At 39.0% G+C, this 27,494-nt stretch overlaps 1 protein-coding gene and 1 long non-coding RNA gene across 9 annotated transcripts in view; both read left to right on the top strand.

Moving 5' to 3' along the window:
• DLG3 (discs large MAGUK scaffold protein 3) overlaps nt 1-27,494 on the top strand; it is a 287,539-nt gene that overhangs the window by 221,580 nt on the left and 38,465 nt on the right. For 3 of the 8 annotated variants that reach the window (XM_063432259.1, XM_063432258.1, XM_063432260.1), the window contains 3 exons: nt 9,300-9,456; nt 10,714-10,816; nt 19,655-19,726. In XM_063432259.1, coding sequence (XP_063288329.1) covers nt 9,300-9,456; nt 10,714-10,816; nt 19,655-19,726 — 332 coding nt within the window. Of the gene's footprint in view, nt 1-8,039; nt 8,445-9,299; nt 9,457-10,713; nt 10,817-19,654; nt 19,727-27,014; nt 27,092-27,494 lie in introns of those variants that run through there. The other 5 variants (XM_063432262.1, XM_063432261.1, XM_063432263.1 and 2 more) reach the window with 3 other exon arrangements.
• On the top strand, nt 22,188-23,060 carry LOC134573454 (uncharacterized). The gene is made up of 3 exons (XR_010085325.1): nt 22,188-22,263; nt 22,435-22,461; nt 23,033-23,060. It is a non-coding gene; the product is annotated as an uncharacterized LOC134573454 (long non-coding RNA).

Here is a 27,494-nt window from a genome sequence, read left to right as displayed (position 1 = left end):
CTTTTGGCAGAGCTTACGGCATCAACCAAGCAACTACCAGTAACTCTGACTGGTTCTGAAGCTGGCTGGTTTGATGCTCCAAAAGGCATTCTTTCTCAGAATACAGCAATCAATAATATCAACCACCAAGTTACCAGATACCCACAGAAGTGGCCAGATCTGCGTATACAAGGCCTACCTATAATGACACCCTCCCAGGTCTGCATTCAAACACTTGTTTGGTCCGATCAACAAGCCTCAGAATACCAACTGTCCTTTCGGCTCAACCATTGACCCTGACTAACTGCAGACTGAGCTTGTGCTGATCGCAGGCTCTCTAGAATGTAGGTTTGGGACTGGGGATTGTTCTTATTAGCACCAATATAATGTCTGTGATTGTCTAGCTACAGACAAATCTGGCTCCCATCCCCATTCTCTATTAGGAATCAGATGAAGCACCGGCCTATATATGAAACTCTGTTATATGAGAGAAAGCAAATTAATCTGACAGCTCTCATTACCACTTGTTATCATTGGCTTGTCAGAGAAAAGTATTCTTTATACAATAATGAGGTAAATTAGAAATGTTTATTTTTTCCAAGTATGCATTCCTTTTTGTTTTGTTAAGATATTGCGAAAACAGAGTTTACTATGCACTTAAACAAAAAGAAAGTATAGTAGAGTGTCCTTGTAACGTCTTTGTTATGCTCATACTTTTATACATACATTTTTATTTTTTTTAAATACCAAGTGCCTGAGAATATTTTCTTTGGGTCTCTATAATGACTGCTAGCAAGCACATGCTAGGGAAAATTTAAGTTTTGCTTTTGCTGTCTATGCTTCTGACAGCCAAAGTTCCCCTCCAACACAAAAATAATAATTTAAAAGGACAAACTGGATCCTCAGTAATATAATTTGAACAGAGGAGAATCTTCAGTCAAGCACTGGAATACCCACACAGTCTGCAGATGAGTTTACAAAAAGAACATGAAGGGGTTCCAAGGACATCCAGTAACCATGGATTGATGATCCTTCCAATGTTCCCAGAAGAGGAACTAATGGGAGGGCCATACATATGATTATGGGCCAAATTCTGTGCCCTTCCTTCCCAAAAATGCCCAGATCCCTGCTATTATATTATCTCAATCCCTATATAGTGCTGTTCCCTGGGTATTTCCAAAATAGAGGCTAGCAGGGACTACACTCTCTGCAGCCATTCTGAAACTGGATTACTTTAAAGCAAGAAAGGCTGTGCAGTGGTAGAAAGGGTTTACATCATAAACGCCACTGATGGGGGATAGTTGAGGAACAATTATGAATATCTATAGCCCACAGCAAAAAGATGGTATCTTAAGTGTTGTCTTACAGAGGATTCTCTTTAAAAATAGTATAGTCAAAACAGGCAGCTCCAAATATTGTTTAGAATTATAGCGTGACTGTAATCGACCTGTATTTGAGTACATTGTCTTTGTATAGCACCATTCATTATCCTGACCATCGTTAAGGAGGTGAACATCCCTGTGTAACTTTGAATCTTTAGAGTACAAATATGGATAGTTACTTAATGATAGTCGTCTAGTGTAGGGCTCCTCCACCAGCCAATGTTGATTGACAATTTAGCCTTGGCGGGCATAAACTCACCCCCGGTAAATGTGTCATGGACCATCAAGGCTTGTTGTGATGAGTACATTGTAGGCTTGTCTAGTATCATAGGACTTACACAGTTACATACAGAAAAAACTAGTTACAGCGCACTCAGACTTGTAAAAATTCATAACTAAGAAGGCTACTATACAACGCCTATCTAAGAGAATAAATATGGGGATTTAGTTCCACCATATGGCCATATGATGTTAAGCCCACCACTGCTTCAAAGTACCTCAATTTCAGTGGGTCCTACGCTAATTACAAAATGTGGGAGACAAATTAAATAGATTTACACAGTTACATAGGCTAAAAAAAGAGACATGTGCACATCAAGTTCAGCCTTTCTCACATCAGTTTTTGCGGTTGATCCAAAAAAACACAGTTTGAAATGCTTTCTAATTTTTAACAAACTAGGAATACTTTCCTTCTCAACTTGAAATTCATATCACTGACCTAGTATAGAGCATTTCTTAAATCATGCTGGAAAATGTGATTGCATGTTTTCAACGACACTACTTTTAATGAGTGTTGGTAGGAGCTGGGAACTTTGTCCACCCTGTGCCTAAGCTGAGGACAAAGCTGAAAGATGAAACTTGTGCTCAGTTAATAAGGGACCTGTTTCTTCTAACACCACAACCCCTGCTATTTGTACTTTGTATGATAGGTATATTCTTTGGCAGACAGCATTATGACTGCTCGTGACATGTCCCCCTCACTCCGCAGTAACTGAACAGAGGGAGGGAGAGATACCAGTTCTTCCTACGATCCTCTGTATCTTTCTCTCACAAAATCCCACACACTGGTAGCCCCTGGAACCCATGTGGCTATCCGCCCCCTTCTTTTCATAATCTCTGCTTTCCCCACACAAACAGCATCACACATACTCTGCTGCCTTTGCTGATACTAGTTATTTGTTCTTTATATTTTCCCCATGCAAACACAGCATGGTAAGACCTCCTTTCCTGCAGACTGCCAATCTTTGTATTCTCCTTTAAATGATACGGTTTATATGTGTATTACAATTTGTCTTTTACCTGCATATGTCTCCTTGCATCCCCTACAATAAAGTCGGTATAACTACTGCACTTACTGCATGTTCTCTCCTCGATAACGCAATGCATAAATTGCTATGTACAGTTGCAGGTGCTGTATAAATAAAATATACTTACAATACACCCTAAGAAGAACACACTCAGCCCACAATCAATCAAATGTCAAACAATTGTAATATTTATGCTGCGTGTGTAATATACTGCAACACAAAATCATCTAACCTATAAATTGGCCCAGGATTAAAGAGAATCCATCATGAAACAATTCAATAATTATGTTTTTACAATAGGATATAGCACAGTGTGCCTGTTGATATGTGAAGTTGTTTTATTTGGCATACGTTCTTATGTCTGACTTACTTATGGCTGCCTCAGCAAGTCGCTTTTGCGTCAAATAACAAACTCTTAGCTATTAATTAATATAGCTCTGAATAAGGCAATATGTGCAGATCTGTGGATGGATATGTGTCAGATGGTACCCTAAGAGTTAAATGGATGATAATGCAATACCTTGTCTGGAACTCTGGGAATCGTGGGTTAAAGTTTCAAAACACAAAGCTTTTTTCACGATATTTTAAAGCCTTAGCTGGAGATTTTAATACCCCATGCAAATCCATTTACCAATTCTGGTTAAACCAGTTTCCATATCCTTCAGTTACAGGAAAGGTATATGCAAGCACTGTGCGACTAATTTAGAAATAGTTACTCACTTATATACCTATGTTTCATTTAAAGGTACAGAAAGGTTTATATCAATTCACTTTTTTATTTGTTTATTTTCAGAGCCAGGGGCCGCAATTATATCCACATTTACATAAGTTATTCATTGTCGATATACGCATTTTACATGAAGTGTACATTGGTGAATATATAAAATCATTGAGCAGCGACTCAAAGCCAATTTACTTACAATATCTTGCCTAGAATTTGTAAAAAAAAAAGTGTGTACATGCAGTGGCCACTTTCATTAGATACACAGATATATTTTGTTATTGTACTACCAAGCATTAGAATGAGGAAACACAAGTTCCATGGCATGTGACTTTGCCAGTGATATGATTGTGCTAGCCATGGTGGCTCAAGCATCTCAGAAACAGCTTGCCACTTTTATGCACTTTCAGTCTCTATAGAGTTTATAGTGAATTGATCGCAGAATGTTAAAAAAGTTGATGGGCTAACGCAGCAGAAGGCCACTGCAAGTTCTAGTCTTGTTAGCTAAGAACAGGAAGATGAAGCTACTACAATTGGTGCATGATAACAAAACCCAGAAGGTTGGAAATGCATTATGTGGTCAAGGTTAGTCTTTTCGTGTATTCTATCCACCATTCCTCTCTGTGTGGCCAGTATATTAAAATATCGTCTTAATTTTTTTATTAAGGCATCTATCCACCTCCCATCTGCTCAATCCTAGGTTATACGGGATGATTGGACACTTTTATTGTTTCATGGGAAAAAAATACTTCTTTAGTTCATTAATTAAAGGTGATTTAAAATGGAAAAGGGTGTCCTTCCAGGTACTTAATATCTAAGCCTAAAAGTAAGTCTAACATTATCAGTATCTGAAACTTAAAACAGATTTGTTTTTTTTGTGTGATGTTTTTCAAGTTTGTGATTTTGTTTTATCCCCTGCCTTCTAGGATCCACATTTTACTAAATGATATGAAATAACAACATTTACATTTTAATATGAAGCTGATTTTTGCAGTTAGTTAAATCAGAGCTGTAGAGGCCATTGGGTATTAAAGTATGCGACACTATGGCACTGATGGCTAACTGTAAGCATGGCTAAATATAGTCCAAAAAAGAGATGGGAATAGGAAGAACCAATATTTTGGTTATTTTTAAAATAGAGATATGCTACAAGTAAAAAAACAAAACCATGTTCTGACGTGTATTGTAAGTTGCCTTAGGGTATTCTAAGCAAAAAAAGAGTTCAATCTCTTTTCTATGGTAAGTATGCAGATTTTTCTACTTCCTAATGCTTCTTAGGCAATTATTTCACTTTGCCATCTCATTACTCCATGTTTGCAATTTATTTCCCCAGGATAAAAAAAGAGGCATCTACACCCCTTTATTTTATGGTATATTCCACTTTATTGTTAAAAATTTTTTATCAGGAACATGATATGGCCTCCAAGCAAGACAAACACCCTGAACAATCTGTATATGTGTTCTAGTGTAGTGGGAGCTAGATCCTGGCTATATGTTTTAGGTCTCGCACTACTTCTCTAGACCCATTGTGTTTTTTTCTATATTGCATGGATTGTTGTTGCTGCAAGGTTATTACGAAATGTGCCAATAAAGATGTCAGCCATATCAAATCAGGAGCCAGCCTATCTGGTTTTACGTCATGCTATATAAACCATATTTACACAAGTTATTGAGCCTTGGTCTTTTTTCTTATTCCTGTCTTTGACCTTTGTTTTTCTACCTTTATCACCTTTTGATTTCTATCAGCTACTGCTTTCTGACTTGTTTTGTATTCTGGAGTGTTGAGTGTCACCAGGTACATACCTATATTGTGTCTGACTGAATTACTTCCAAATAGCCTATGTTTTACTCAAGTCAAGATCTCATCTGTATTTGTATCTATGTGGCTTAACAAAAACATTGTGTGCATGTCCAGATGTTGCCAAGTTCACTTACATGGTGGACTAACGATCCATTTGCAGCCTGGTGTTGTGACTCCATTATTATGATCTTTTGCATACTTTGAAGGCTTTGGATGATAGCCTTGGGAGCATGCACCCACATTTGATGCGAGGAGTGCTTGATCTCCATCTCCATATACTCCTGTATTTTTATCTACAGTCTTGGCTGATATTTCATAGATATTCCAGGACAGTCAGTGTGTTTCAGTGAGCTGCTTCTAGGTGTGCTCATCAGAGCTCCAGCATCAATATTAGTGACTACTGATATGGAAACCACAAACAACATTTCCCCAGTCTCTTCCCACCCTTTGTTAAAGCGAGGCCCCAGCGTTAGCAAGGACTTCTGTGACTGCCTAGTGCTTCTGTCTGCAACCAGTGGAGATGCCAACTACACACTACCTCACAAAAGTAAGAGATACTATGCTGGCCTGGGGAGATCTTTTGATCTAGAGAGTTCTTTCATTAGCTGGCCTTACATGAAGTCAAATAAAGCAACTGACTTCAACCTGCACTGTAAACATTCTCATTTAAGTTAAAGAAGAATTATGTATTAAGATGTGGAAAAGAGTATAACTGCATTGAAGGTTGCTCCATGCATCAACAATTTCAGGAATCCTCCAGTGTCCCCAACTCTGTCGCTTTACAAAACTTTTAGTCTGGAATACTTGTCTTTGGTGGTCTAGTAGTGGAGCAGAATTAAGTTGAGGCTACAAAATAATGTAAACAGGAAACAAGATAGATATCTGCTGCCTGTGGGAGAGTTCTCTTGCTCCTGCTCCTCCGTGGGTTTGGGGCCCAACAGAACCCCTATTGATCACAGGAGGTTCTGAATATGGGCCCTGATGTAAGCCGTAGAAAGGCAAAGAGGCAAACAGGAGCTTGAGCAAAATGTTTTAAAGGAACACTATAGTCACCTAAACAACTTTAGTTTAATGGAGCATTTTTTGTGTATAGATCATGCATGTCATGTTTCACTGCTCAATTTACTGCCATTTAGGAGTTAAATCTCTTTGTTTCTGTTTATGCAGCCCTGGCCACACCTCCCCTGGATCTTATTGACACAACCTCCATGAAACAAAAAATGGTTTCACTTTCAATCATATGTAACTTACCTTAAAGATTTTATCTCCTGCTCTGTAAATTTAACTTGAATTACACACAGGAGACTCTTGCAAGCTATTAACATATCAGCGGATAAGAAAATCTAAATTAAACAGAACTTGCAATAAAGGAAGGATAAACACTAGATCTCACTTTACAGGAAGTTTTTAGGAAGGCTGTGCAAGTCACATGCAGGGAGGTGTGACTAGGATGCATAAACAAAGTAATTTAACTCCTAAATGGCAGTGAGGCTGCAGGGGCATGATCTATACACCAAAACAGTTTCATTAAGCTAAAGTTGTTTTAGTGACTATAGTGTCCCTTTAAGAATGTTTACAACCGGAAGGCAATAAGAGAACATCAGTCAATTCCTGGCTCTAACAATGTCTTCAGAAATCTGAATTTGCACATATTCAGCTCAAAAAACATCTGCCAGTTTTTCTTACAGCCCTCAGGCTGTTTTTTATTTTTTTATTTTGGTCATATCTGAATAAATGATGCATTGGTATGGTTTACAAACTATGAGGCCAGTGATATTTGTAATTAAATCATTACTTTTTTTTATGATTTTCTTACACCAATTAAAGAAAGGCAGGTATATTACCTAATAATTAACGAAGGAATGAATATATAGATATAACATGAAATATGCGAACCTGTTGACAGGCATAGATAAATGAAAATATCTGCAGTCTGACTCATCATGCAAATGGCAGGTGGGAGGGAAGAGGTAGAATGAGCCAAATTGGAGGTGCAAAAAAAGATTTAAAAGAGGGGAACGTTATAGGAAAGAGGGAAACCTTGTTTAAGTGAGAATAAATTAATGCAGCGAGGGAGAAGGTGAAAAAATATGATTATATGAAACAGTATAGAAACTGGTTGATTGCATCATTGTTAAGAGTGTTTCAATGAAAAGTGGAGTGTGAGAAAGCAGAAACATGTGTATTGACAACCATGGGTTAATATAGGGAGAGTCACATATTAGGTAAACGACTTGGTGAGTCACATCTTCATAAAACAGTTAAAAGCTTGTTTATAAGTCATGTGAGCAGGTGCACAGTGACAGCCCCAAACCGTGAGCAAGTGACATAACCTGACTTGGCACGACAGGAATGTGAACTATCTCTGTCATTAGCACTGTGCAGTCCCACACATAGAACGTTGGGTTTGTCTGTCATAGGAAGTGTCATATATCAGGCTGGCGTATACTCCGTCCTTCCTGTGTGCGACATAAGGGCAGAGGGGCATCCTTCCCAGTGACAGTGACATGCAGGGAATCTGCTCCCTTCCCTTTGTGTCACACAGAATGCCTCCAGTTTAACCAATGGGAAAAACATATCTGTGTGTGCGAGTGTGTGGCCCACACTGACACACTCAGTCTGACAGACAAGATAATTACATTAATTCTTTTCCAGGATCATCAGGTATTCTGCGTGACATTATTTCTATAAAAAAAAAACGAATTGCCATTGAATGGTTAAATTCACAAAGCCAGAGAGGTGTTAACAGCATGCTATACGTGTTTTGAGAGAGAGAGAATGTGTCAATGTGAGAGAGAGCAAGTACTGTACGTGTTGGGAAGGCAGATAAATACAGATCAAGGCAGCACAACAGGGCTCAGAATATTCTGTAACTTTTCTGGGTGAAGTAGGCTAGAGAGAGACAGGCAGCAGGTACTGGGAGACTGCAAGTCAGGCTAGAGACCTTCCAGTGGAGGAAGAGGGACAATCTAAACTAAAGACCCCAGTACACGTGAGTGAAGTTAAATAAGGCGGGAGGAATAAGTGAGGGGAGAAAAGGCTGAGAGAAAGGAATGGTAGTGGAGGGTAGGGAGACAAATCCACAAGAAGTTGCCGAATGAAAGGAGAGAAGAGTCCTGTTTTGAGCTAATTCGACCACTGGGTGCAGCACTTATGTTCACTGTGAATGTCTCATCATCCATGTCTTACCGGAGATCACCGATTACTGCGGCTGCCAAACGGCAGCTGTCTGCTCAGAGAACTAACCGAGAGAGGTAGGAGGAAATTACACAGAAATGAATGAAGGCACAGTTTGTGTGCTTGGGGCAGTGCTGATGGTCTCTTGGAGGTAGAATGTGAAGAATGGCTTGTGGAACGTTGAAAGGAAACCTCGTTTAGTTAGAACATCTAGCTGCAATCTTACACAGCACAGCGCAGAACCTAAGCAATGATGGTGTACTCAGAGCTGTATTCAGGGGAGCACAAATCCTTTAGGATTGTTGTCACTGATGTTGCAATATGCAGCTGTACCTGCCCAGAAACTCATCAGAGGCTTTCATTAGACAGTAATTTCCTTTGATAACACCGGTCAGACCGGCATTTCAGCAGGTCCTGAATCCAGCTCATCTCAGCTGCTGATCCAGAACATTTCTGTTTTACTCTCCAACATCCTCCAAGCTTCACTTTGCCAGTTTGAGCTCTGACCTCCTACTCCATGCTGCTCTCCTTCCTAACAGCTCTCTACCTGCCGATTCTGCCTAACTTGTCTCCTATTACTTTGTTGCCAAGAATATTTTCTCCTTTAATTTTTGTCTTTAACATCCTGTTATCATACCGGTTCCACAAAGGGGCTTATCCACTAAACACTGAATTGTTAGAAACTGAAGGAAAGATTTATAAAATCCCGGCTAGAAGAAGTCAAAGTGTGACTGTAGCTGAGGAACTTTTTCTGATCAGCTATTGTTGACTAAAATTTCCAATTCAGTTTTCAACTCGCCACAATTCATTGTTTAGTGAATACTCAATTTTTATCTGTAATTTTCACCCTTATTCTCCGCCTCTCTTACTTTTCTCACCCCCTCGCCCACTTGTTCCTGAGCGTTAGACATGTCTTTCCGTCGTATCTCCAGGGAACCACGAAAGATCATTCTACACAAAGGATCCACGGGATTGGGCTTCAATATTGTAGGTGGAGAGGATGGAGAGGGCATCTTTGTGTCTTTTATTCTGGCCGGTGGACCAGCGGATCTGAGTGGAGAGCTGCGCCGAGGGGATCGCATCCTTTCTGTAAGTGTTTGGATTATCAATGACAAATCTTTTATTTTCCAGTCATCGTCTGTCATAAAATGGAAACAGTGGTCTAATGTCACCTCTCTATTTTATGAACCCATCTAGACCAAACACCATTCTAAGGGCTTAAAATAATTAAACTCTCAAATGGCTGAACAGTGGTTTATTCACCATTTTATACTATCAGTGTGTACCATTCTATGCCATCAGTGGTGTGAATAAAAAAGAAAAGTTGAAACAAAGAGCTACCCAAAAGGTATATATATCTCATCTGTTGTAGAACTACAACTATTCAGAATGTCAAAGCATTATATAGAGATCAACGGCAGCTGAGGATATATATTTTAGACAAGTTTGTTAGAAAATGATGTACACAAACTGTTTTAGTCTTCTATAAGAAACAGTTCTCTTGTTTCATATTATTATTATAATTATTTGTATTATTCATAAAACACCAACATATTCCAAAGCGCAGTACAGTGGGTGGACCAGACATACAAGTAAATGCTGCAAGACAAGTTTGACTAGGAATAATAAATGGTGAGGGCCTTGCTCTAACAAGCTTGTCATAAGCCTACTTTTTGCCAATAGCCATAATTCAAATTCCTTACAAATGTGTTAATTTAAAAAAAAAGAAAGAAATTTGAGAATGCTTCATGCTGTAGGCTTGAAATCTAATCCCGCGAAACCCAGCAATAATCATCAGAGAGAAAGTTTTTTTATTCTCTGTAAATCTTATAAAATGAAAGCAACAAAAATAATGTATTTACTGCCGCACAAGAACTAACAGGAATGTGATGGCTAATAACCTACATTCCTGCTTCTGCAGATTACATTTGTTAAATTCAGCTAGTCATTTGGTTAGCTGAGCATCTTTGAAAATATAGAACCCAAATGCCAGAGTGGTATAATCATATTTCATCATTGTTGCGATATGTGTACATTATGAAATGTAATGATATTTTCTTTTTGTAGAGCTGTTTTAAATTGAATAGGATGCCTGGTTTTAATTTTACCACTAAATATAAAAGTCGATGATAAACTCTGTAATTCAGATAATTGCAGAATTTTCTATGTGTTAACTGTGGTTTTACTGTCAGTACAGCTGTCTTGTCAGAACATGTCTGTCACAAGCAGGGCAGGTAATGTTTGATTGTGTGCAGCTATAAACATTCACAGTTTTTACCAGTTTTTGTGTATAGTTTTGTTTTTTCTTTCTGGTTAATGAAATTAACCCTAACCATCCCAATGTAGGTTAATGGAGTGAATCTACGCAGTGCAACACATGAGCAGGCTGCAGCAGCATTGAAACGGGCCGGGCAGACTGTGACCATCGTAGCACAATATCGACCAGAAGGTAAGCTGTAACATTAATTTTGGTACTACTGTGTTATTAGGCCTATTTACTAAACTGAAAACTGTGGAGAACTGAACCAGAGAATTGCAAAACTTAATCCAGAATGACTGAGCGTGAAAAATGTAAAGATTTTTCCAGTATGCCTACTTAAGCTTAAAGGGTCAATCTAAACATCATAACCACTACAGTGTGCTTCAGTGGTTATGGTGCCATGATACCCCTGGTATTGTCCCATGGTAAGTATGCAAAAGCAGTCAAATTGTGTCAAATGGTTTGACATTTACCTGGGTCCCCTCTGCTGCCTGCTGTCCAGCCCCCTCTTCAGATATAGCTGAAACAGAAGTTCCCCTTCCAACATTGGCAAATGGGAAGCAGCATGGCAAATGCTGCACCCAAGAAGTCATGAGAATGTATGTCTAGCCAGCAGCAAGGGATGAATGAATGACCATCCCCATCAACTGACTAGACATGTTATGTACGTATGTATATATTCATACTTGTATCTATCTAAGTGTGGTTGTGTGTGTGTAGATATTTGTGTTTAGTTATATCAGTGAATCTGTGTATATGTGGGTGTAGACATAGTTATTTGTCCCTGTATCTATATTTGTAATTGTGTGTATCTGTGTTTGTGCAAATGCATGTGTCCGTTTTCTAAAAATACAGTGAGACACAAAATTCAGTAGCGCCTCTCCCGAATTCGAGCTCTGGATCCAACCCTACCTTCCATACTAGATAAATGAATTGTGTTCCTATTTGGATCAAAATCATTGGATGAGAGCATTAACGGATGCACCCGGTCCATGAATACGTTCAAAAGATTGGCTAAATTGATAACACTAATGTAGGGAAGTCCACTTTTGTAATATATCAAGAGAGTGCCAGAGTACAGGTCAAACAAGGTAAGTATCAAACCATTGGAAAACCATTTGATTGATTAATGTGGGAGAGTGCCATGGGATTCCTGGAATCATATAATTCTCTTGAGGTTTTGGTTCTAAGAGTGCAACTTTACCATTTTCAATTCTCTTCTCAGTTCTTCACATTTCCAGTTTAAAGAATAGCTTCAAAAACATTTGTATATGATCACATTTATATATACACTATATTTGTGCAATGCTGCATATGCTTTTAGATATAGATTGAATTCTCTAGAACCTTGTAGACCTATTAGAAAGATTTGGTGTAAAAGGGTTCTCTATAGACCTTCCTGATTCTCATAATCCAAATAGGTTGGATTTCTTGATTGTGGCAAAACTGCTTGTGATCTATATAGCTTTGTATGATTAGCTGACTGTAATCAAGTTGGGAATTAAGCCATGCAAATCTCCCACTGACTACATGCTTATTTAACCTAGTATGTCGGTATCCACATAATTTTCATACCACTATCTACAAGTCAGTGTTTATCTAGTAGGAACATCTTGATTGAGTGAATAATCTGCTTGTGAATAAATTATTGATGTTCAGCAAAGTAAAATGGATGTAATGTGGCTTGTATTATGTGGCTAATCAGCTTTGTATGGGCATGAACACTTCTATCTTTAAGATCTTTGGTTAAAGTTTTATCGCAGATGGAAATGTTCATGATCATTCAATGATACAAGCCCTTGCTGAGGCTGTTGACATTTCTCTTGTTTAAATGATCTTTTTAGCTGATTAGAAAATTATATTGGAGTGCATAATAATTACTTGCCCACAAGTGTCCGTTATGAATCTGAACTCCATTTGCCCTTTTACATACCCCCTTTTTTTTGTCTATAAACTCAGGCAGGGTTATTGACAAAAGTGAGAATTCAAAGTAAATTTCTAACTTTAGCCCATAGCTGCTAAACCGTAAGCACGGCTTCTAATCTGACTATTTTGGCCTTAAAAATCACTTCGAATTTTGACTTTAGCGATTAACTCTGTTAATGTTTAGTGTGTATAAATGTATGACAGCGATACATGGCAATAAAATGTAAAAATCACGTGCTTATGAATTATATCAAATTTGTTTAAAACTAAATTGTACACAGAGGGTGGACGCCATAACTGAAGTACCACTTGATAAAAAGCTTTACTGTGAAATTATTAAATCACATGTAACAAATTCAACTGAAAAGGTGAACCAAATCAGTTTGATTGCCAAAATCATTATGTGTCAGCTATAAAAAAGGTCTGAAAATTAGCACTTTGCTGTATGGGTTCTAAATAGGCTAGATAGGCACAGTCCATATTGCAGGTACGTTAAACAAAACATTTTGTGTCATAGAAAGCAGCCTCATATATAATGAACCACTAACAGGGACAGACAAGAACTTCAGTGGAGAGTTGTTAATGTCTCAAAGTACATACGCAAAAATTAGTACACACATGAGTGTGCATCTCTGTGACACATTCAAAGCCAAAACCAATGTGAGTCATTTTTGGGTTTATGACAGGACTGCCATTTTTGGGAACTACTTATTATCAAGTCCAAAGAGCAAAAACACATAACTAGGCTATGTTGAAAAAATGTTGTGCTTTCTTTAATATGTATAAAACCAAAAGGAAGAAACATTGCAAGTACAAGCAAAGAGACAAAGAAAACAAGATAAAATACTCAGCTGTACACATTTTGTTTCTACCCTGATGTTTTTCCACTCCTGCTCAAGTCCACTATGGTATAAAAGGGAAAATAAACATCCCTCTAAACCTGTGGAATAAAAATCAGTTTAAATCATGCAAAACTTAAAATCCCAAAGCTAAATATTATTTGATAAAATATGTTATTAGAAGCATGTGAAACGCTAATCTGAGCTTGATACAAAATAAAAGAAAACTGAAAACCAGCAATGAATAAAACAAGAACAAAAAATGAACAAAACCTGGGAAATGAATTATAGACCGCCTATTACGGGCTGTTGCCTTGAGCCTGATGAATAAGAAATGCATGTTCCAACCATTGGGAACATATTTAAAAGACGTACACTTTTTCTTTTGTCTCAACCTAGGGGTTAACAAAATCACTGGTGTACAATGTTAACGGTAACTTTTGTTGAGTTGCAGTTTCACTGAGTGAAAAGATAGCCTTTACAACACCAGTCTTGTATATCACTTTAGAAAGGACATACCTGATTTTTATCTCCAACAACCTGTGTGAGATGTTATCTACATGTTTAAAGCTCTTTGATAACAGTCAAGTGGCACATCACTAATGAAGCATTTACAAAGAGGAAACGTGCATAATGACGATTGGATTGCATTGGAATAAGCTTTTGTTGTAGCCATTTAGAACAATGGAACATACAGAGTTTCGTAGAATATTAGATAGGTGAAACAACCAAAGCTTGGATTTCCTTCTCATTAAAAAGGTAAAACAACCAAGGTTTGGATTTTCTTCTCATTAAAAAGGTAAAACAACCAAGGTTTGGATTTTCTTCGAGGTCTGGATATCCTTCTCAGGTGCCACTAGATGCTGAATTCCCCAAGCCCTACTACCCTTCATAAACATCCATTGCTCCATGATTTTAAAGGGCGCACAAAAAGATCACAAATACACGTCTATCTCCCTTACTTTCTCCTCAAATAAAAAAATGCAAGTAGCATATTTAAAAAAGGAAAAAAAAAGTATATTAAAATTGGTATAAAAGTAAAAAAAAAAAAGTCAACTGATGGTATTCTAGTTATGAAGAACAGTGTGGCTGTTTTGCTATTTATATTTTGACATGCACTTCAAAGCAGCTGTGTATATAAACAACCAATTATAGAAATATTAATGTATAGGTTGACTATATTTCTCTATTTGAACATGAAAAAACTGAAGCACTATATACAATCTGAATTGGTCACTGTCAGTGTACAATATTGCTCTTGCAATTGTGATTATTTCTGAGTCTTGTGCACTTGCGTAACTCCCAGGGTTTAGTATGCCTGATGTGAGATGCTGTATACCATCCTGCTTGTTTAACAGCAATGTAAAAGCAAGTGGGCAAAAAAGAAAAACAGCCAGCAACTATTTGAAACCAGCAAGCAAACACTTTTACACAACTATACAAACTAAAATACAGCAAGAAAACTTAGAAAAGTATGTAATAAACATTTATAAACTTACTATAAACTTTGTCAGCTTGTATCGTCTGCCACACCTCCCAGTTAGGGAGTTTCTTCAGCACCCCCTCCTCCCACCCACCATTTCACCCATCTCAGTTTCATGTGCGCTAACAAGAGGCAAGCATAGGAACCTACGTACACACCAATGACTTCTGCAAGTAAAAAGCAAAGGATGCTGAGAGTCAAGGAGAGAATAATGACAAACTGATTTTCTGCATATCTGCACACAGAAAAGAGCGAGCAAGTGCAACAGAGGATTGTGTGTGTGTGTTTATGTTTATATATATATATATACACACCCACATACATATACAGAAATACAATGTCACTGTCTGTGGGTTAAAATTTGGGAGCTGCCTATATATGAGGGTGAGTGCAGCAATATGACTGTCACAGAATGAGTTTGGGAAGGTGAGTGTGACTCTGTGTGCGGTGTATGTGACAGGGTGACTGTGTGTAGTGGTGAGTGTGGGGCTACAGACACTGCATTAGATGTTCAGCCAGAGATATATCCCACACCAAAGTGCACCAACCATTAGAAGAGGGTTACAGACACTAGTCAACATTGTATAATGGAATAGCCTGTTAATGCAGATTTCAATATTTCCTATTGGTTTTTGATCTACACATATTTATCACATTGTATTATGTGTATCATATCATTGATAGTATTGGGTCACAAACAACAAAAGCAAAACAAAAGTAGAATAGAATATACCAGCTCAGGGAGTTACATATATATACGTTAGCCTCTGCTTTATAAATGCACACTCAAACACGTTCTTTATTTTGGGCTGTTGCTGTAGTGGTTATGGTTTCAGGACTTTAAAATACACCAATAGTCCAGAAATGCATACAATTTATTGTACAGCAGCAGTCTTGGTCTGCTGTAGCCCAGGCCAAGAAGCATTTAACAGTGAGAGAGTAGCAAAAAAAAGAGATTTAAATGGAAATGAAAGTGGAAGTGGAGAGAGAGTGAGCAGTTGATAACCCAACTAACCTGTTTCAGCCCCAGGACAAAGCCTTTGCACTCATAGTCCTGAACTGGCAGCAGGACATCAGGAGTGCAAATGCAGTGCCCTATTGATTAACTTGCTGCTCTGGAGGAGATAGCACTTGTTGCCACACAGCAGACACAGTCAGAAAAGAGAAACAAACCCCTTTTTTAAGAATAATTGTGATTTTAGAGGACAAATCAAAGAAAAAGAAATAAGGAAGAAAAAATTGAATGGAAGTGGAAGGGGAGTTAACAGTTGATGACCCACTCTCTGTTTTAGCCCCAAGGGCAAAGCATATGCATACCTTCAGTTTTTGGCGTGTAGAATTGAATTTCCGAGTGAAAATACAGTGGCCTAGTGATTAACTAGCTGTAACACATCGCAGATGCAGTCAGAGGGGAGAAACAAAACACCACAGTTAAGGAGAATTGTGATTTTAGGCAACACATTTTTTTTTTTCAAAATAGGAAATTTAATTTCATCACCACCAGAAATAAATGGAGCTGGCAGTGGATATCCAGAGTGCAAATGCAGTGCCCTAATGATTAACTGAAGTTAGAGTGTAGAAACAAACCACAAACTTTAAAGAGAATTATGATTTCAGAGGACAAGAAAAAAGAAAGATTTCACCACCAACAGAAATGAAAGTGGATGGGGAAAGTGAGTGGACAACTGGCAACGCACTCACCTGTTTCAGCCCCACGGTCAAGCCTTTGCATGCCTTTAGTTGTTAGCTAGCTGCGACATTCACAGTGCACATGCATCGCTTTTAGCAAATTACCATTGCCACTGCGTCAGTGCAGCCTGAAAGGGGTGAAACACCCATTTAATATTGACTTAATTGACTACAGTTTCCATTTCTATATATTTTTGACACATATCGGTTTTCGGTGCCAGTTTTCCCTTATTCCTAGAATCACACAGGCAAGTTAGCATCTGGTCGGGAGAATGATCTACTTTTTCAACCTTAAGCTGATCCTTCATCAGGATGTAGAGAGCCACCATGAGCAACCTCTTGGTTCACAAGGAAGACATGCTTCCTGCTCGCTAGATGGTGAACACTGAGATTACCTGTCCTAGACTAGCAGTTCTCTGGCTGAAGTTTTCACTGGTAGCCCTAAATGGCTTAAAGGACCACTCTAGGCACCCAGACCACTTCAGCTTAATGAAGTGGTCTGGGTGCCAGGTCCAGCTAGGGTTAACTAATTGTTTTATAAACATAGCAGTTTCAGAGAAACTGCTATGTTTATCAATTAGTTAAGCCTTCCCCTATTTCCTCTAGTGGCTGTCTCACTGACAGCCGCTAGAGGCGCTTGCGTGATTCTCACTGTGAAAATCACAGTGAGAGCACGCAAGCGTCCATAGGAAAGCATTATGAATGCTTTCCTATGTGACCGGCTGAATGCGCGCGCAGCTCGTGCCGCGCGTGCGCATTCAGCCGACGGGGAGGAACGGAGGCGGAGAGGAGGAGGAGAGCTCCCCGCCCAGCGCTGGAAAAAGGTAAGTTTTAACCCTTTTCCCCTTTCCAGAGCCGGGCGGGAGGGGGTCCCTGAGGGTGGGGGCACCCTCAGGGCACTCTAGTGCCAGGAAAACGAGTATGCTTTCCTGGCACTAGAGTGGTCCTTTAAGGACTGCCACTAGCTGACCTATCACTGTGCAATTCTCTCTACCCAGTGGAGGCACAAGATACTGATCTGATGCCAGACTATGGATTGCTTTCAGCTGCTCCAAAATCCTCTCCAGCATTTCCAAAGTGGATTTCCACAATCTTGTCATTGACGTTGTCTCTTGCTCCTGCCTCAACAGTTGGCTGCCTTCACATTACATTGTAAAATGCCCGGCAATCTTCCTGTAACGTTCAAGTAGGGTTGCCACTGACTTCACAGCAATATGTAAGATGTGTGTTGCACAGTGTACACCAATAATGTTACCAACTGGCAGAGCTTCACCATATTTGAAGCTCCATCAGTGACCTCAAACCCTCTTCTACATTGGTGCCTGATTTCTCTTAGCCAAAGTGACACTGTCCTCTGAAATACAAGTCCTGCTGCTCTACAGATACACTTTGTCCTTTCTGCTAGCACCTGAAGGCTCTGCTGCTGCTACTCTTGAACTTACATTAGCAACAAACTCAGACACACTGTGCTGCCACCAGTGCAATGTCAAGGAATTAAAGTAATTCCGACCACTAGGAGCACTCAACAAATCTGTAGTGAAGTGGCTTAGCAAGCTCCTCTTTCACAACTGCAACACAGGCATGATAGAGGGAACTTTTGAAGTGGAGTGTAAGAGAAGGTAGTATTGTGGAACCATGGCTTCCATTTGCTGTCGAAAGGCTCCCCTTTTATTATTGAAAAGGACGCACCCCCAACAACAATAATCTGGGCAACACGTTGTGTGATTTTGTTGGTCTGCTTTGTGGAAATGGCCCAGCAGTGAAAATCCCCAAATTGTTCTGTGGTGGGCTGGATGCATATTTGGGATGCTCCAACCTACCTGGGTCACTGGCTGCCAGTATCACTATCTCAAAGCTCTTCAACACCTCATCTGTCCTGCCTAACAGTGGTAGTAGTGGTAGAGCAACCTTATGGTGATTCTATAGAGTCAGTGGTACTTATAGCCAATGCCCTACTTTTGTCGGTCTCTTCCCTCAATAAAACTTACCTGTGATGTGTGCGGTGGTTAAGGTTTATCCTGGTCACTGATGAAATGACCCAACAGTTTCCCATTAGTAGTGGAACAGGCACAGTGTGTGTACAGCAGTTCCACCCAGCAGTGCATAAATGAAAGGTAGTGCAGAAATGAAAATGTCTGCCTCTTTCAAAGTAAAAAAATGAAAAAAGGCTCAGGCTGATGTGTATTTGGCTTGGCACACCTGTCTCACACAGAAGAATTAATGACAGAGGCTATCAGTGTGGTCTCAGCAGTGTCGCTCTCAATTGCTCAATCAAAGTGTTGAGAAAACAGTCCCTGCTATGAATTTATATAGTATTTTCTCACCCTCATTTTATTTTGGTTAAACTAGCAATGCAGCCCACACCATTGGACAAGCCCCTTGTAGATCATGTTACATGAGTGAGCTGACTTGCCGCAGTATTTCATTATTTCCACCTTCCCTTTTCTTTATGTGATGCTAAGCTGATTGCGTCATATAAATGGAAGAATTCCTGAATGGCGTATGGAAGACTATTGTTTACCGCGCCGTTCGTTCATTCGTCAATTATGCTGTTTCAATGAGTAGTTTTTTTGTCCGATTTGCAAGTCTTTTTTGCAAATTAATGCCCTAGTCTAACAGCGAGCACATAGGATACTACACATTATGCAGCTGTTAGCAGATATTGAGGGTGTGTGGTCCGGTAACGGCCTTGTAAAAAGCAATCACGCAAGCTGGCTTTTGATCCAACAACTAGATGATCACTCATATTAAGCACAGTATAATGATGAAAAGTAGATTTCTGCTTGTGACAAATACAATTAAAGTGCATTGAAGAGAGGAACCTATTAATTTATAGATAATTATCTTAAAACAGTTTGTAAGTAGGCGTCACCCACAGGGTAGGTTTGAGATTTGTGGTTCTGATTCAAAATTAGGGGTACACTAAGTGGACAAGTAATTGTTGTACTAAACTCCTCATCATCCTTTTAAAAACTGTGACCAGTTGATAATGCTGAGCAATGCAGTTAAATAATTGAATTGTTAAAATATCTTCTAGGAGCCTTTATCTAAAGTACAATATTGGTTATGTTTTCTATTTATTCTTTGGAGTGGGCTACAAATCTGTACAGATGCACAGTTCAGGCAGCATGGACTTGATGATCTCTGGCAGGCCACAACAAGGTAGCCCTTTATTAGAGTCACGATTTTACTGTTGTCTTTATACTTTTCTTGAATTTAGCATATGTTGTCTATATAACCTTGGTCTATAATGTATGTAGTATGATAGTCGCTGTGCTGGTAGGGAGATGAAGAAGTACATTTATAGACTTTAAGCCAGGAATTGTGGTGAATTGACAAGGAACCTCAAATTTTAAATCCAACTGCACAAATTACTTTTGTCAGTTCTCCATATGTGTAGTGGATACGCACCAGTTACACAAAGCTGTGCTTCAACTAATAACAATCAGCACAGCTCCATCTGGCTCCCTATGTGCTTGTACACAGTGTACAAATCACATACTGGCATTCTACTTCAATATAGTGCAATTCACAAGGGAACATTGCTGATTGGACCTAGCTGAACCAAAACTGCGTGCTACTACTGCTTTACACCACATGTGTGCATGAGGCTAGTCTTCTGAAACTGTGAGGTCTGAGTGACCATAATGAGCTTGTAAAATAGAGTACCGAGGAGCAAGTGACTAAATGCTGTATTGTGCGTTTGAGGTGGCAAGTAGTAATTTATGACTTTAAATTTTTAACTCTGTTTCTTTTAAATGAATTATACAAAGTACAAAATACACAAAGAGGGAAGGAAAAGTAAGAAAAAGGGTTCACATTTAATACTTAACAGCATTATTATACAGATCTCTACTCGCATTGTAATAATACATTATTTTATCTAAATGAGCAATGTTAAAGGAGTCCTAAATCAGGATATGGGATATTTGGGAAGTATGAAAAGCAAAGAGATTGGAAACATCTCCAAACACCTATTTTTAGTTCAGATACTTTTGGCTTTAGATCATTTATATGCTATATTTGCATATATGTTTAGGAATGAAGTACAGATTAATGCATGACAACAAGACCTGAGTTAATTAGATACATTAAATTAAGTAAATTCTATTATTAGAAATTCACTTTTGATTCACTTTGAATCCTCAACAATTCACATTTTAGTAAATAACCCTGATTTGTGTGCCACTGCAACCATTTAGCTTAGGAATACAGATGTAAACAGAACACATATTATAATATATTTTAATCTATATATTTGCATCACAGATCATCACAATGTATAACACAAGTGACTATTTAAAGTATGTCTGAGTGATTGACTAAATGCTTTCCTATGGGTTGTTAGAAGACGCTGGACTCCTTCTTGCAAAGCAGAGTCAAACTTTGTGAACGGCCAGGAAGCACCTCTCTTCTGGGAGACAGCCACTAGAGGCTGTTTTAAAGGGAGACTATAGGCTAGGTCGGAATACAAAATTGTCTTCCTAGCACTATAGCACCTTCAATGAAATGGTCTGTTTGTGTCCCTTTAATTTTGTTATGGAATTGGTAATTATGTGATGCAGTTATACTGGTGGTGTTTTATGGATTTATTGAAGCATATGAATAAGTCCCCTGAGCTTGCCATTCTGATGTTTGGCACATTTAATAGTCTGTGTATGAGGAGTAACAGGCAGCTGCTGTCTTCATGCACAGTACAGTATGGGTACTGTATAGATACAGAACAGCACAGGTACTGTAGAGAATAGGAAAAGTACAGGTAGAGCGGATACAGGCACAATAGAGGTAGATAACAGTTTAAAGTACAGTACATGCAGAGAACAGGTACACCATGATAAATGCCGAGGGGAAATACAGTACATGGTACAGTTCATGTAGAGCCTAGTGCAGTTACTGGTACAGTACAGGTAGACCACAGTGCAGTTACATGTAGAGCACAGTTACATGTATTGTGCAGGAAGAGCACAGATACAGGGAGAGCACAAGTACAGTTAAGGTAGAGCACAGTGCAGTTACCGGTAGAGCTCAGGTACAGGTAGAGCACAGTGTAGGTATAGTTACAGGTACAGCAAAGTGTAGGTATAGTTATAGTTACAGCACAGTGTAGGTATAGTAACAGGTAGAGCACAGTGTAGGTATAGTAACAGATAAAGGTATTGTTACATGTATAGTTATAGTAACAGGTAGAGCACAGTGTAGTTACCGGTAGAGCTCAGGTACCGGTAGAGCACAGTGTAGGTATAGTTACAGGTACAGCAAAGTGTAGGTATAGTTATAGTTACAGCACAGTGTAGGTATAGTTACAGGTAGAGCACAGTGTAGGTATAGTAACAGATAAAGGTATTGTTACATGTATAGTTATAGTAACAGGTAGAGCACAGTGTAGTTACAGGTAGAGCATAGTGTAGTTACAAGGAGAGCACAGATAGATGTATAGTTACAGGTAGAGCACAGTGTAGTTATAGTGACAAGTAGAGCACAGTGTAGGTATAATTATAGTCACAGGTAGAGCACAGTGCAGGTGTAGTAACAGGTAAAGGTATAGTCACAGGTACAGCACAGTAACAGGTAGGTTGTTATAGAGCACAGTGTATGAAAAGTTATAGAGCACAGTATAGTTTTAGTTGCCGGTAGGGCACAGTATAGGCATTGTTATACAGCACAGTGTAGGTATAGTTATAGAGCACAGTATAGGTATAGTTAACAGGTATAGTTATAGTTACAGGTAAAGCACAGTATAGGCATTGTTATAAAGCACAGTATAGGTATAGTTATAGAGCACAGTGTAGTTACAGGTAGGGCACAGTATAGGTATAGTTCTAGAGCACAGTGTAGTTACAGGTAGAGCACGGTATAGTTCTAGAGCACAGTGTAGTTACAGGTAGAGCACAGTATAGGTATAGTTATAGAGCACAGTGTAGTAACAGGTATAGCACAGTATATTATAGAGCACAGTGTAGTTATAGTAACAGATATAGTTATAGAGCACAGTGTAGTTACAGGTAGAGCACAGTGTAGTTCTAGTTATCGTAACAGGTATAGTTATAGAGCACAGTGTAGTTAAAGTAACAGGTATAGTTATAGAGCACAGTGTAGTTCTGGTTATAGTAACAGGTATAGTTATAGAGCACAGTGTAGTTCTGGTTATAGTAACAGGTATAGTTATAGAGCACAGTGTAGTTCTAGTTATAGTAACAGGTATACTTATAGAGCACAGTGTAGTTCTAGTTATAGTAACAGGTATAGTTATAGAGCACAGTGTAGTTCTAGTTATAGTAACAGGTATACTTATAGAGCACAGTGTAGTTCTAGTTATAGTAACAGGTATAGTTATAGAGCACAGCGTAGTTATAGTAACAGGTATAGTTATAGAACACAGTGTAGTTATAGTTATAGTAACAGGTATAGTTATAGAGCATAGTGTAGTTATACTTATAGTAACAGGTATAGTTATAGAGCACAGTGTAGTTATAGTTATAGTAACAGGTATAGTTATAGAACACAGTGTAGTTACAGGTAGAGCACAGTGTAGTTCTAGTTATCGTAACAGGTATAGTTATAGAACACAGTGTAGTTAAAGTAACAGGTATAGTTAAAGAGCACAGTATAGTTATAGAGCACAGTGTAGTAACAGGTATAGCATAGTATAGTTATAGAGCACAGTGTAGTTAAAGTAACAGGCATAGTTTTAGAGCACAGTGTAGTTCTAGTAACAGGTATAGTTGTAAAACACAGTGTAGGTACAGGTAGAGCACAGTGTAGGTATAGAGCACAGTGTAGTTCTAGTTATAGTAACAGGTATAGTTATAGAGCACAGTGTAGTTATAGTAACAGGTATAGTTATAGAACACAGTGTAGTTCTAGTTATAGTAACAGGTAGTTATAGAGCACGGTGTAGTTCTAGTTATAGTAACAGGTATAGTTATAGAGCACAGTGTAGTTCTAGTTATTGTGTTACTATACCTAGAACTACACTGTGCTCTATAACTATACCTGTTACTGTAACTAGAACTACACTGTGCTCTATAACTATACCTGTTACTATAACTAGAACTACACTGTGCTCTATAACTATACCTGTTACTAGAACTAAAAGATATAACTGGTATGTGAGCGCTCCAATTAATTATGCAGATCTACATAAAAATCAAGATGAAAATATCAATAAACTTAAAAATGACCAATCTCGCCGAGATCACCACAATGACCACCATAAACCACAATTGAATGTACTGGGTGAGTCTTATCTGAATCAGAATACTCTACACATATATATAAGAGTATAACAAAATATCATTTATTGTATAATAAACCAATCATAAAAAATGAAACAACATCTCAAAACGTCCAGTATCAGATGTAATCGTGATGAATAGTAAGGGGCCCCTTATTCATATTCTTGTCGACAAAGGACTGATGTAAAAAATCAGAGATGTGCACATTAGCATAAAAACTATATGTGAACTCAAAAAAGTTCAAGTAGTAGGCTCCAGTCCAGTCCGTGAAAAAATATATAAGTGGATAAACGGATAGTGCCCAGACGACCAAGCCGTCTTACGGGGAGGGAGCTCAAACACCAGCCAAACACCCTGGTCAAGACTAAGAGGGAAGCGATAGGGATGGCCCCAAAGGTGAAAAATCACATCCAGATATGGAAAACTATGGGGATATCACTTCAGCAACTTACCCTATCCGTCCGACCATCGGGTGAGAAACTGGGAGCACATAAACTCCAAACCGTGAGGGCTGCAGGAAAAAGGCCGTTCTCGCCAGGTCGCTTGCCGAAAATCAATGGCGGGTCGTAAAGGACGAATCGGCTGGGAAGTTCAAATCCGTCGGCGGTGTGGTGAGGTAGCAGACAGCACGTCTACGCGTTTCGTCCTAGCTGGAGGACTTGAAACGCGTAGACGTGCTGTCTGCTACCTCACCACACCGCCGACGGATTTGAACTTCCCAGCCGATTCGTCCTTTACGACCCGCCATTGATTTTCGGCAAGCGACCTGGCGAGAACGGCCTTTTTCCTGCAGCCCTCACGGTTTGGAGTTTATGTGCTCCCAGTTTCTCACCCGATGGTCGGACGGATAGGGTAAGTTGCTGAAGTGATATCCCCATAGTTTTCCATATCTGGATGTGATTTTTCACCTTTGGGGCCATCCCTATCGCTTCCCTCTTAGTCTTGACCAGGGTGTTTGGCTGGTGTTTGAGCTCCCTCCCCGTAAGACGGCTTGGTCGTCTGGGCACTATCCGTTTATCCACTTATATATTTTTTCACGGACTGGACTGGAGCCTACTACTTGAACTTTTTTGAGTTCACATATAGTTTTTATGCTAATGTGCACATCTCTGATTTTTTACATCAGTCCTTTGTCGACAAGAATATGAATAAGGGGCCCCTTACTATTCATCACGATTACATCTGATACTGGACGTTTTGAGATGTTGTTTCATTTTTTATGATTGGTTTATTATACAATAAATGATATTTTGTTATACTCTTATATATATGTGTAGAGTATTCTGATTCAGATAAGACTCACCCAGTACATTCAATTGTGGTTTATGGTGGTCATTGTGGTGATCTCGGCGAGATTGGTCATTTTTAAGTTTATTGATATTTTCATCTTGATTTTTATGTAGATCTGCATAATTAATTGGAGCGCTCACATACCAGTTATATCTTTTCGGTTTCATTTAATAAGTCGCTCCCTTGTATGTGACGCAGCCCTACTGTTATTTCATCCCATTGGGTATATTTATTTCTCACTGTCAGTCCATATTACATTTACATGTTACTAGAACTATAACTACACTGTGTTCTATAACTATACCTGTTACTATAACTATAACTACACTGTGCTCTATAACTATACCTGTTACTATAACCAGAACTACAGTAACAGGTATAGTTATAGAGCATAGTGTAGTTATAATTATAGTAACAGGTATAGTTATAGAGCACAGTGTAGTTATAGTTATAGTAACAGGTATAGTTATAGAGCACGGTGTAGTTCTAGTTATAGTAACAGGTATAGTTATAGAGCACAGTGTAGTTCTAGTTATAGTAACAGGTATAGTTATAGAGCACAGTGTAGTTCTGGTTATAGTAACAGGTATAGTTATAGAACACAGTGTAGTTCCAGGTAGAGCACGATGTAGTTCTAGTTATAGTAACAGGTATAGTTATAGAGCACAGTGTAGTTCTGGTTATAGTAACAGGTATAGTTATAGAACACAGTGTAGTTCCAGGTAGAGCACGGTGTAGTTCTAGTTATAGTAACAGGTATAGTTATATAGCACAGTGTAGTAACGGGTATAGCACAGTATAGTTATAGAGCACCGTGTAGTTCTAGTTATAGTAACAGGTATAGTTATAGAGCATAGTGTAGTTCTAGTTATAGTAACAGGTATAGTTATAGAGCATAGTGTAGTTATAGTTATAGTAACAGGTATAGTTATAGAGCATAGTGTAGTTATAATTATAGTAACAGGTATAGTTATAGAGCACAGTGTAGTTCTAGTTATAGTAACAGATATAGTTATAGAGCACAGTGTAATTCCAGGTAGAGCATGGTGTAGTTCTAGTTATAGTAACAGGTATAGTTATAGAGCACAGTGTAGTTCCAGGTAGAGCACAGTGTAGTTCTAGTTATAGTAACAGGTATAGTTATAGAGCACAGTGTAGTTCCAGGTAGAGCACAGTGTAGTTATAGTTATAGTAACATGTATAGTTATAGAGCACAGTGTAGTTCTAGTTATAGTAACAGGTATAGTTATAGAGCACAGTGTAGTTCTAGTTATAGTAACAGGTATAGTTATAGAGCACAGTGTAGTTCTGGTTATAGTAACAGGTATAGTTATAGAGCACAGTGTAGTTCTGGTTATAGTAACAGGTATAGTTATAGAGCACAGTATAGTTATAGTAACAGGTATAGTTATAGAGCACAGTGTAGTTATAGTAACAGGTATAGTTATAGAGCACAGTGTAGTTCTGGTTATAGTAACAGCTATAGTTATAGAGCACAGTGTAGTTCTGGTTATAGTAACAGGTATAGTTATAGAGCACAGTGTAGTTCTGGTTATAGTAACAGGTATAGTTATAGAGCACAGTGTAGTTCTGGTTATATTAACAGGTATAGTTATAGAGCACAGTGTAGTTCTGGTTATAGTAACAGGTATAGTTATAGAGCACAGTGTAGTTCTGGTTATAGTAACAGGTATAGTTATAGAGCACAGTGTAGTTCTGGTTATAGTAACAGGTATAGTTATAGAGCACAGTGTAGTTCCAGGTAGAGCACAGTGGAGTTCTAATTATAGAACACTCCGCTCGCTGCTCTCCGTGTTGTCCTAGAAGCTGGTTCTCAGGAGGGAGCGCTGTGATAGGGCGGCAGGAGCGGCTTGGAAGCTGATTGGTGCATAGCACGGTGGGCGGGGCTGTGAGTTTCACCGGAAGGGGCGGTACTTTCGGCGACTGCAACTGCTGCTGCCCCCGAACCGGAGTGCGGGTGGGATTGGATCGGGCGGATACAGTGAGTGCGGGGTAACGGGACGGTCATGGTGTATACAGGGTGGGATCTGGCTGTGAGTCATGAGAGTTTCTGAGCGGCCATACCGACTGACATCAGATAGGAGCTACCTGGATGTACCCTGATAGGAGAGAGAGAGCACTGTCTGTATGAAGAGTGGAGAGCAGAGAGAGAGAGAGCGCGCAAAGAGAGAGCACTGTATGGAGAGCAAAGAGAGAGCACTGTATGGAGAGCAAAGAGAGAGCACTGTATGGAGAGCAAAGAGAGAGCACTGTATGGAGAGCAAAGAGAGAGCACTGTATGGAGAGTAAAGAGAGAGCACTGTATGGAGAGCAAAGAGAGAGCACTGTATGGAGAGCAAAGAGAGAGCACTGTATGGAGAGCAAAGAGAGAGCACTGTATGGAG

This window comes from Pelobates fuscus, chromosome 9, assembly GCF_036172605.1.
Source record: "Pelobates fuscus isolate aPelFus1 chromosome 9, aPelFus1.pri, whole genome shotgun sequence".
NCBI classification, from domain to species: domain Eukaryota; kingdom Metazoa; phylum Chordata; class Amphibia; order Anura; family Pelobatidae; genus Pelobates; species Pelobates fuscus.
This window is presented reverse-complemented; position numbering and strand designations above follow the sequence as displayed.